Here is a 12,245-nt window from a genome sequence, read left to right as displayed (position 1 = left end):
ATGCATCACTGATATTTAAGGTGGCTAGAGTGGCTAGTACATTCCAAATCAGTACAGCCCAATCCTAAAAACCCCATTAACCATTACACTTGTTTTTCACTCTTTTTACCAATAATATAATAACAGAAGCGGACCTGAAAGGTACAATGATTTAATTTGTTTTTAGATTTTAATGTATATTTTTCGTGGTCAACTGAAGAGATAAGACGGATTGATTTCTCAAAACAAGCAAATCAGAAGATCTTCAAAGCAGCAACCAGAAGCTTCTTTTATGGTGAGTTATTTATGGATCACTCCATCCCAAAAATTAAATCAAAATAGCAACAAAAAGCAGTAAAGACTAGAAACTTACCCAATATACTGGCCGTATCAGCTGACAACCTCTTATCAACACTCAAAACAGCCTTGCTATCACAATTATCGCCATTGGGGCTCTCTTCCAGCACTTCCGAATTGAAGGAGTTGCAATGCTTCACATTGGTACTGGCCTCCATGGCGGTCACCGGCGAAGGAGAATCAGCAGAAGCGTCCTTGTTGTCCTTTTGCCTATCTTCGGCTGCAGACCACTCTTTCGAGTAGTTGTCCAGGTCCGCAGGGGTAGAGGGGGTGTCCCCCCTGAGCTGGTGCACTAACATCGATGCTAGAGCTCGGTTCTGGGTCTCCAGTTCTTCGATTCGGTTGTTCAGAGTGCCAACTTCCTCCTTTAAACCCTAAAAGAAGTTAAGATCAAGAAACAAGCACATTACTTAATCATAAGATTGATATGAAGGATCATTATCGTAAAAATATCTTCGTGTAATTTTTAACCTGATAGAAATCGAACGCTGATAGGCAAGACCTCGTTAATCCTTAGCTTGGACACATTTCGAAATTTGAGGAGGCTCCCCGAAGCGGTCAATTGCATCGACTATATGGTACAGTCGATATCGACTGTAACGTATATGTTTATTTAATGATTAGAAATGCAAAACAGTATCCAGTAGTTGATTCAAAATAGCCATAAAGTCAACTTGTGATGTGGTTTATATCAGAACATAATGATAATATTGCAGAAATTATTATAATTTTTTTTAATAACTGAAATTCCTGATGGACTATTCGAAAATTAAAACAAAAACCATACTAAATGCATTAACTACGAATTGAAAGAATCTGGAGTCTCACAAGGTTCTCATCTAGGTTCGGTATCACTTCAATTTAATTTTTATAACTCATTATTTGAATGTTTTTTCTCTAGCATTCAAATGCAATAATGCTTTGTCTCTTCATCTAAGATTTTCCTCTTCTAGTATTTCTTGTATATTATATTCATCCACGAATATATAGAGGAGTTGGTCCAAATTCCGGCTAAACCGTTTACTTTCTTAACCATAACTTTGTTAAAATAAATATAATTCACTTTAACTGGGAATAAATTGCATGTTCAAAAGGTTTTATTTAAGTTCATTATATTAAAAAACTACAAAATGAACCTATTTGGGCTAGGCCCAAATTTAGGAGTAATACACTGGAAAAACATAAACAAAGCCTAACGGCACGAATTACCTTCTTCATGCCCACCCCATTTCAGTTATTCCTTTCATTCTAAGGTGTGTACTTGGTTTTTTCCTCGGCATTCTGGAATGTAAACGGTAAGAATAAGAAATATTGAATAGATGGCCCACTGGTAGCCTAAATTTGGACCTTTACTATGGCGTCGCTTTGAGGTTAGTTATACACGAACAAGTTAGAGGAGAGGTAAGAACTATATTTATATTAAAACATTAATATGTTTATAATAAAACGCATTAGTAAGAATGCTCTTGTCATATACCCAGATTATGTAATGAAACGAAAAAAAATGTATCTACAAAAGTTTTCAGATGGTCAAATTCAAAGAATGTTTCACTACGCATATACGTGTCATGGAACAGAACTATACCTGTAACTGAGCAATGGGAACAACCTTGAACATTATTTTACATTCTCTCCGCTAGGCTCCAGCACTTCTTTGTAATGAATATCACGCTAACAAGAATTTAGACCCTAGCCCAAATTTGGACCTTCTCCCATTCCTCATGCAGTTTATGGTGAAAGAAAATTAATACCGAAACACTGTTAATGTACTGTTGTGTGAGCTAAACGTTAACGAGGTCTTACCATTTAACTTACGATTTCCAACTTCATAAAAGAAATGATTAGAAACGATTTTTACTCTACCTTTTGCGCCAACAAAGCTCTGACCACCTGATTGGCCACGTCATCCAAACACTTCTCGTACTGTTTCCTGGACTCCTCTGCCTGTCTCTGTAAAGCAGCGGCGTGAGCCTGTAGAATTCCTTCGGGATTATTATCTCTGCCCGCTTGCTCCAACTGATGTCTGAGAGTTGCTATTTCTATGTTCAGACGACTAATCGTGCATTGGTACTGCTGGCAACGGTTCTGAAACAAAAAAAAATATTTTCAAAACAGTTTTTCCAAATATCTTTCGTTATTTTTCACTCAAAATCTAATGTCTTCGTCATTTCTCACACGGATGCAGGGCATAATTTAATAGATATGTTCAGTTTCGTTTAAACTATTACTAATTAGAAAATCTATTTCATATTCTACTGAAGGATACCTGTTGAAGCGAAAATCTGTTTTTCCCTTAGAAGGGTTTTCATTTGTACACAAATTAAATCATAAAATTCGGTACTTCATGTATATTTTGATATGCACTTCAAAAATAATCTCTAAAACAGCTGCTATTAGAAAAAATAACGTCATGTTTCAAGAGTTAAGATACACGGTATACTTTTTTATGCAAAATTCTACAATTCAATATATCAGTGGATGTATCCGAGGCAATTTCATAAAAATTATTATTTATTATCATTATTATTATTATTATCGAAAGGTAAGCTGGTTGGGATCTGTCTGCGAAGCTCCAATACAAGAAGAAGGGCGCGCCAGCATTATTAACCAATAATCACTTACTAGTGGTAAATGATTCTTCTTCTTCCTTTTCTTACTATTATTATTATTATCTTCTCAGTTTCCAAAACTTACGAGATATCAGAAAAAGCTTGTTTCGACCTCGATATGTTTCTTGAATATTTGTAATTCATATACCTACATTTTAAATTACCCATTCGTATATTTAGAAACGGTATAGTAGGAAGCAAAAATGGGCCTAGTTGAGAATGATCTTGATTGCTAACATATTAATTATCTGTTATTATATTATTGAAAGCGACCGAAATCATCGCACGCCTCTGACTTTGAACACAAATAGTTCACTTTTGAAACGTACTGGACTTCTTTTAGAAAATCGTAGTCATCTTCAGAAAAATCTGTTATTTTCCGAACTTGAAACATTCTGCATATTACACTCAAACTCTCATGACTGATCATATACCAAATACCTAGGTATTTCATAATTTTTCACGATGAATATGGTGTGACAACTTTCCTAAAATATAAGTTTGATGTATGAATCTATAAATCTGCCATAAATGGAACCTGCTTCAGTTTTTCAGTAAATAGGCAATTCGGTTTTGAACAAAAAAAACGTAGTAAGCGGTGACTGGTCACATAACGCATTGTTTGATTTGTCACTTCATTTTGTTTGGTTAGTGACGCGATGTCGTGTGTGAATAAATTTTATAAAATTTTGGATTATTTTAGAAATAGTACCGGTTGATTTTGACTTATATCAAGTGAAAATGACTGTTGTGTGCCACTCTTCGAACAACAAAATACTTCCAAGGCTGGTTTTGTTGGATGAAAGGTAAGTGGAAATGTATTTTGATGTACGTGTCTAGTCTATAGGAATGTAAACATTTGAGGACCTGTTTTGCGCCTTGCAAGATTGTTTTATGAAATTTGAGCCAAAAGTTGAGTTCGTTTATATTGGAGGTCTTCAAATTTCTCAAACCGGGCAGCTCCTCGAAATTAATGTACAAATGTTTTCGGATAAGACAGGTTTTTTCCTAAATAATATTGGAAAATAAAAAAGCTACTCATCTAGATGTAATTCTTTGGCATTTGTCGAAAACAATTAACAAAATTGAACTGTATTTAATAAAAAAGCAAAAAATAATGGTATAGGTTGTACCTATGAGTTTCTCCGTTAAAAAAAATTGACATCTGTCAAATCCAACTGTCTCACACTAAAACTAAAAGTGAATCTTTCGACAGGCAACTTTGCGTTCAACAAAAATCATAGTAAGCCGTGACTGGCTACGCAAGAGCGTTTCTACAACCGATTGTTCGATTTGTCATTGTCGTTTATTTCATTTTGTTGAGACAGTGATAGTCATGTGTAAACGAATTTTTTAAAGTTTTCAATTTTAGAAATAGTGCCGGTTGATTTTGACTTATATCAAGTGAAAGTGACTGTTGTGTGTTGCCCTTTACAAAACAAGACACATCCAAAGGGCTGGCTTCGTTGGATGAAAGGTAAGTGGAAACGTCTTGGTCTACGCGCCTGTAGGAATGTTCATAAAAATTGGAGGACCTGTTTTGTATTTTACAAATTGGTGCGTGAAATTTGGGCCAAAAGTTTAGTTTTTTTTATTCAAGGTCTTCAATTTTTCAAACCAACATCTCTTTGATATTTATATATAAGTATCTACAGATATTACTGGTTTTTTCCGATGTGATATCGGAAAACAAAAAAATACTATGTAATTCTTAGACATTTGACAGACACAATTAACAAGATCGAACTGAAACTAATTAGAAATCAGAAAATGGTAAAGGTTTCATGACTTTCTGCGATACATTTGATATCTGTCAAATCCAACTCGGATATGCATATAAATCTGTACATATTCTATGCATCTTGGCATAAATCATAGAAAATAATATTGGAATTAGTCATTAGGGTAGGATGACGTTGAAATTTATTAAAAACGTTGATTGAAGTTGAAAATAAGCACTTGCTTTTTGTCTAAACAGTTCCAGGAAGCCTGAAGAATACCTATTTCTATTAAAGATAGTAATGTCATGGTACTAGTGGGTGACGTAATGATAAATATGGACTGGCCATTGGAGAGAGAACATTGACTCCAACAATTGAAAAAAGATGAAAAGATTCACGTCCGGGCATTTACGTCACTCATACATTTAACGTCAGATATAACGTTACGATGTTTTACGTGATGCATGATGTGAAAATTGTCAGAAAACTGGGTTTTTAGTAGAAAAAAAATAGAACAAGATAAGACTATTAGATACAGTCCCTTACAAAAAATGTGTTTGTTGAATTTCTTCAGTCTTCCACATTATGCAATGGAGTAGCATACGCTAGTAATTTTGATGATCAACTAGAAAAAATTCTGTAGATTCAAGTACGGAGATCGAGCAGTCTATGTCGTTAAACGATAAAGCTTTTTCTCAAATTTTTATTTTCGGTAATCATAACTTTCATTTCGGGTTTGAAAAATATCAAAATTGGTTTTGTCAGAGGTATGGTCAGAAAATTTTGTCGCCCTATATTAAAAAAAAAGTTGTAGTAGTTTTTTTGAAAAACTTCTTGGAAAAATGATTATATCACTTGGCATAGGGTAGAAGAAATAGTATAGCTGGTCCTTTAGGATACAGACAACTTATTTGAAATTCATTTCCAATTCTTTCAAAAAATCCTACTGTAAATAAAGGTAGTAATCAAGTTAAATATTTTCCTATACTAACTATTCTTTTAAACTACGGTATACCTAAATTCTAGCAAAAATGGTGTGTCATATTAAAATATATGGTAAATTTTCGTTATGTGGACACCCAGCGATTTTGAAAAAATTTTTGACTGTACTTACGTATTTTGATGCGTAGATTACGAATCCGAAAGAAAAAAGCGGCGCTCTCTCTTATTTAAAAAGTTACGGCTCTTCAAAGTTCAGAAAAGGGCAACTTTTCAGCCTTCTTTTTCACTAAATAAACTATTTAAAAACACAAGCATTTATTCACTAGGTCACCTTTACACCTTATTCCCCCTTCTTTAACACTTTTCACTTCAATAATCAACATTTTTCTTATAAAAAACTTAATTTAAAAACAAATGCTTCTCCTGGTGACATTATTCTATTTTTAGGTTAGTTACTAGTGACATTTCAGAAAAAAGCGGTTAGTATTTGCCGTCGCCTACTATTTCAAATTCGTAATACACCACCAAAAACCAATTTACGATCTAAAGAATGAAGGTAAAAAACATTTGAATTACTTCAGGAATATGGACTGCATCAGTCGTACCAACCATACCATTAATCTTAAAAACGTAAAATACAGTGATATGTAACCAAAAAGCAGCTCCGTACATTTTTTAACATTTTTATACAAAAAATGTTGATTATTGAAGTGAAAAGTGTTAAAGAAGGAGGAATAAGGTGTAAAGGTGACCTCGTGAATAAATGCTTGTGTTTTTAAACAGTTTATTTAGTGAAAAAGAAGGCTGAAAAGTTGCCCTTTTCTGAACTTTGAAGGGCCGTAACTTTTTAAATAAGGGAGAGCGCCGCTTTTTTCTTTCGGATTCGTAATCTACGCATCAAAATACGTAAGTACAGTCAAACATTTTTTCAAAATCGCCGGGTGTCCACATAACGAAAATTTACCAAATATATATTTTATTTCATCAGTTCGGACTTCCATTGTCTAATATAATATAAATTGATTTAAAATCCCTGAAAAAAAAAGATTAACCGTAAATAACAATTTGTTTATTGTCATATTGCATATGAAATTGAAATTGAGAAGACCAGTTTGAACTTTCTAGCCGAATCCGTGTCCGAGATATTCGATTTTGAAACGAAAGCGAAATTTAAAAATTTTGATTTTTTCAAATTTTTGAATAATTAGAAACTAATTATCCTAAAAATTTCAAATTTTCGATTTTCAATATTCATTGTGGATACGATAAGCAAACCGAAAATGATCAAAATCCAAGAAGTTATATCCAGGCTGTAGGTTGATTTGACATGGAGTGGTCTTGCCGCGAATTATGAAAAATTAAAAACTTAAAAAAAGTTTTTTCCATTATGATTTTTTTTGTATTGTTTGACCACGTGCTAATAGACACCCTCCTTCCTCTTCCTCCTGCCGCAGCCCTCAAATTGATTCGAGAATGAATATTTGTCTGTTGTAAAAACGATCCCCAAATATATTCCAATTAATTTCCCGCAGAGATAACGTAACGGTAATGTTCAACGTGTTGTATATGTTGTTTTGGGAAAAGGGTGAACCAAAATTATTTTGAGATCCTTTGAATAATTCATGTTGGAAGGGCATGCACACACGCAGAGACGGACTGGAGAAACATTCCTAAATGAATAATTGATTAGTGTAAATAATAATAGTCATTGTAATGGACATTTTAAAGAATGCGTACAATAATCATGTAGATGTTTCACTGCAAGCTGGTTGAGACTCTTTTAATGCCGAGTATTTTCTATGGTGATAATAATATAAAATCAATAATCTGTGCTGTGGTGATATTTGGTTTAGGAGTTCTACAAGGTTCCATTTTAGGACTCATATTATTCCTGCTAGACGTAAATGAATTCAGTGGAGCTCTTGGTAATTTACCAGCTGCAGAATGTATGCTTTGCCAATTTTTTGTTCCAAGCAAAGATAATATTTATAGTAAACATCGCTGTAATTAGGCACTAGATAGTTGATTGAGGGAAAAACTTATCGTTGAATATTATTAAAACGGTGTTCGTGCATTTTTATCCTTCATGATTCCAAAACTTCAATCAAAAATAAGATCTGATCAATTGCTAGACGTATTTGTATATATATTTTCAATAGAAATTGCTCTTTTTGAAAAACTAGCAGATTATATGCTTTCAATACTAGATAAATCGACAATTCCAATATTCATTTATTTCAGTATAAAATCACTTTTAAGTCACCGAGACTTACTCCTACATTTTTTTTTCATCTACTTCAATATTGAATTAATAATAATAATATAAATATATTTGAGAAAGAGCTGACATTACTATTGACAGAACAATTTTTTTATATTGGACATGAATAATAATAGCATTGATGATGAAATTATAGGTAGTCAATAACCTTTAATGTCATTATAAAAAATAGGAGGAAAACTAATTCATTGAACGTACTCCAAGCAACTGTAACCTTAAAAAAATAAAATGTGAGTAAAGTGCTATTATAAATTTAGGTTTGGATTTATTAGAATGAAAAAGGTTTTCAATTAATTTAGTAACTGATATTTTTATGATGTAACTGTAAAATAATTTTTACAGAAACACGTTTTATAATGATAGAATCGAAAAAAAATTGAGAAATTGCAATTCTTGCATTTTCCGTTATTTTTCTCTATAGTTTTTTTAATTTTCAACAGCATTTATATTGATAGATTAATCACGTAAGTTATATTTATAGGTCAGAATTGAGGAAAAACTGTAAAATGATAATGAATCCAATTTTTTGTTTTGTTTTCCAATTGTATTTTAGATTATTTCATTGGAAAACACTTTTTTTTCAAAAGTTGTAAATTCAATAGGAACTCAATTTTCTGTAAAAACTCTAGTTTTTCACTGAAATTCCTTAGATTTTGAAATGGTGTTTCGGTATACGAATTCCAAGACTAAATCCAAATATAAGACGCCATTTATGGGGGGAGGTTCGTCTTCTGTATTTCTCTGTAGCTTTCACAGTAAGGCAACTAGATGAAACTAGAGCTTACAAACAAAGCATTCGAGATCTAACCCTAGATAGCGCTGTTTCGACCCGCAATAAGCATGAACATATCCTCAAATAGCTGTTTTGCAGTGAAAGATCCAAAGAGAGGCGGAAGACGAATTCCTTTCAGCGGATGTCTCGTTTATCATTGATATTCGTAGTTGAAGTTCTACCACTAGAAACCAACTTAAACACATAGCCTTTCAGAAGTATGACGAATATTTTTAATATCGACCGACCGATAAGATCGGATATACTCCAAAATCTCCATATTATTAGCAGACTTTTTACGATATCAGAAAAATGAATAATACATGAAAAACTAAAACCTATATCTCTGCTTTGCATCTGTTTTCTAAACTGAGTTTAATTTCGTTATCAACAAAAGGAAGGTCTTACAACGACTTATACATATTTCGAAACAATAATATTGTTCTAAAAACTTTAGCATTTAATATTTTAGTTCAAAATCATTTTCTTGCCGCTTGGAAGCGTCAGAACATATTTGGGCCCATCTCGAACGTAACATTTGAGCATTTTTGAAACTCAATTTCATTAACATCAATTTTACGGGAATTCAAGGTTGGCACTGGAAAGATCGAATATTGAACTATTTTCAACTCGGTTCCGCTGTTTCGCAGAGAGCAAGATTCTCAAATGTATTTGGGGTGCTTGTGCTTGCCTATTGGGCCAGCCCAGTCCTGTTGAAACGCGTTGCACAAGCAGGCCCCTTTCGAGATCATTCTGGGACATTACACGCACTATCTCTTCTTCCACTAATTAAGCTTTATCTGTTTTATGACGAGAATGCAGGCAAACTCGACGACAATCCTAGGTAGAAACATTGCGACAGGGGGAAGTGGGGTCGCGTCCTCTTTGTTCCGGGTTGATTTGGTAAACTCCGGTTTAACCGTCCGTGCAAATTGGGAGTAGCGTCGATGACAGTCCTGAGATATCTCGCGTTCGGAATGGAATTATGGCGGTTCTTTTCGGTTTGGTGAATTTTCAAAGCACCTGGCACATAATTGGTATGATAGTTTTTGGATACCCGTGGGTGTTCGATCAACCTATATTCGGTTTCCTATGAAACTGAAAATATTTGAACATTTTCACAATGAAAAATTTACTGAGGTTCTTGAGATCGTTGAATACGAATTCAACGAATCCATTTTGGAAATAACAATCTCTGATAAAAAGTATGTTGGTCAGACTAAACGAGCTACGGAAACTCGTTTCCAAGAACATGCCAGTAGATTGAGGACTCAGAATAAATCAAAATATCGAAACCAGAGTAATATTGAGAATGAGTGTGGAGATTATTCTGTGTTTTATTCATGAACACAACATATGAACATATTATACAATATGTTATGAAATTACTTTTTGATTAATGATCCAATTGTTAATATTCACGTTTCCAAAAACTCGCTCACTTTTTGAATAGTGGAATTAATATTGGCGATGTTCGGTTCTATAGATGTTCAATTCTGCTGCACAGAGCTCTTGAAACTGGTACAAAAAATATAGACATTTTAAATTGAAAAGGTTATATCTTTAGGAGTGATTAATTTTTGGAAAAGACAGTTTTTGACTTTCTACTACTCCAAGTAGGTGAAATTTTTACCTATCATTTAGTATATTGTGTAGGAATCCTGTGAGTGATATCTGATTCAATTCCATAACCAATGTTTGGAATACAAACTGAGTAGAGAAAAGTTTCTGTTTTAAATTGTGGGTTCACATAAAAGTTTTTGTTTCGTAAGAATTTTTCTTTCGTGTAATTCAATCTTTATATGAAAGTAGTTGTTTCAGGAGGGCTTTGTTTCCAATTTGTGTCTGAAAGTTACTTCTTTGCATGTATGCATAGAGTTACTTCTTTTGAAATTTATTGCGTCCTTCCTTCCTTTGGAAGATTACCAAATTTTTTTTTTGTTTCAAGATGGAGTAGTAGAATGGCAAAAACCTTCTTTCCCAACACAGATTTTGATAAATATAAAACACAAAGCTCAAAATCACGTTCCACTAAAACTGAACTTTATCAAAAATACATTCAAAGTCTTGCTATCCAGTACTAAGAGATTTTTCTGGGGTCAGTCTTGGGACATCCTGTACAGTAGTCTGAGAATTAACCGGTGAGTGCATTTCGGCAAATCTGACAGCTCAGTCCCTAAATTGCGCCCTAATACGTCAAACGTCAATTTATCTTTAATATATATCGTTAAAACGTTACTGTCAAACAATCGGATTACTCTCGGGGATTTCTCCGTGTCCTTGATGCCGTGTAGGACGAAAAGTGGATTTCCCCAAACTCGACTTTTATCGCATTAGCTGTCGCCTAGGGCTGTATCTGCATGATAGGGATGTTTGTTAGGTGGTTGGAGTTTTCGGCGGTTAATGGAGTGTTTTTTGTCGAATACGCAACCTCAACGTCGAGTTTATTATGAAAACTGCACGAGTTCTTGGAAATTTGACTTTTATCCATCCCATTAAAACACGGGTCAAAATGGGTGTTTTCCCAATAAGCTATTGTCCCCACAAATATCTCAAAAAATGATCAGCGAGCAGGGATCGAACCTGCTCGCTGCCCATTTTCATATATTTAAAGTATTCATTCGCTGAGTAAAAACACACCTGAATATTTATGGGAAATCATTCTCCTCTGATCGAAAAAGTGGATTTTAACTGAACCAAACCATTCTGGGTTCAGCCTCCACCCCGTACACGCACCTATTCCCTAGTTTCCGTATCAATCCACCTCGTCGTGACTCATCGACCATACGCCTGCCACAACGTTCCAGCAACGATAACAAGAACACGAGTAAACAGATTATTCACCCTGTATAAACATGCAAAGGGAGGATTTAAGCCGTTATTACCCTTCCGAACGCTTATTTTACAGTTATCGATTCGATCGGAGGAATAAATACCGAGAGTAGTCTAAATACAATGCTTCAGAATACTAACCAAATCCAGCACAGATGCCGTTTTCACTTTGCAACCCTTCTGGTTTGTGTAAATCGCCGATGGGCACCGGAATTTGGTCATAAATGTTTGGACGGTCGACAGAACCGATTGGGGGTTAGAAGAAATTCGGGGAAGTTATGACGTTGTTCATAGTTCCGATACGTTCAGATCTGGAAAGAGGCTTTAAAATACCAGTGTGAAGGCAGCCATGGATTCCAGTCACGAATTGGGGAAATTTACCATTAACGGAAAGGAGTGCGCCAAGCCACCATTGGTCGTTAAAATTCGTTGCTAGCCATGAAAAGTTGTCTTTTATAACAATAATTTCATGGCCAGCCATGGAAATTTTCACATGAAACGCGGAAAAAAACATTCCCTGTAACTCCTTCCATAATTTTGATTGAAAAAATCATATCTTTTGAAAAATTTGAGCTGCTGAGAATATTTTCACATAAAACGAAGGTATTCGACGTATTATATGATACCTATATGGTCTTCGATTATGTCGCGGAAATACACACCCCCTGCAAACCCCTTTCATCATTTTGATAAAAAAATCATATCTTTTGAAAAATGTGAAAATATTCTCATCAGCACAAATATTTCAGAAG

The 12,245-nt window shown here is 34.2% G+C and overlaps 1 protein-coding gene and 1 long non-coding RNA gene across 7 annotated transcripts in view; one reads left to right on the top strand and one right to left on the bottom strand.

The window, feature by feature from the left end:
* LOC111510052 (uncharacterized) overlaps positions 1-12,245 on the bottom strand; it is a 344,477-nt gene that overhangs the window by 17,764 nt on the left and 314,468 nt on the right. For 4 of the 5 annotated variants that reach the window (XM_074175514.1, XM_074175511.1, XM_074175513.1 and 1 more), the window contains 2 exons: positions 2,200-2,421; positions 353-710 (listed from right to left, as the gene is read on the bottom strand). In XM_074175514.1, the coding sequence (XP_074031615.1) occupies positions 353-710; positions 2,200-2,421 (580 nt within the window). The remainder of the gene's footprint in view (positions 1-352; positions 711-2,199; positions 2,422-12,245) is intronic. The other variant, XM_074175512.1, reaches the window with a different exon arrangement.
* The window catches only part of LOC141482384 (uncharacterized), a 223,051-nt gene continuing 214,380 nt past the window's right edge, over positions 3,575-12,245 (top strand). Inside the window, exon 1 of one of the 2 annotated variants that reach the window (XR_012465495.1) lies at positions 3,575-3,751. This is a non-coding gene — a long non-coding RNA (uncharacterized lncRNA). Of the gene's footprint in view, positions 3,752-4,187; positions 4,423-12,245 lie in introns of those variants that run through there. The other variant, XR_012465496.1, reaches the window with a different exon arrangement.

Source organism: Leptinotarsa decemlineata, unplaced genomic scaffold (genome assembly GCF_025532065.1).
Source record: "Leptinotarsa decemlineata unplaced genomic scaffold, Ldec_3_MD MMD2_tig00001064_RagTag_RagTag, whole genome shotgun sequence".
Lineage (NCBI taxonomy): Eukaryota > Metazoa > Arthropoda > Insecta > Coleoptera > Chrysomelidae > Leptinotarsa > Leptinotarsa decemlineata.
This window is presented reverse-complemented; position numbering and strand designations above follow the sequence as displayed.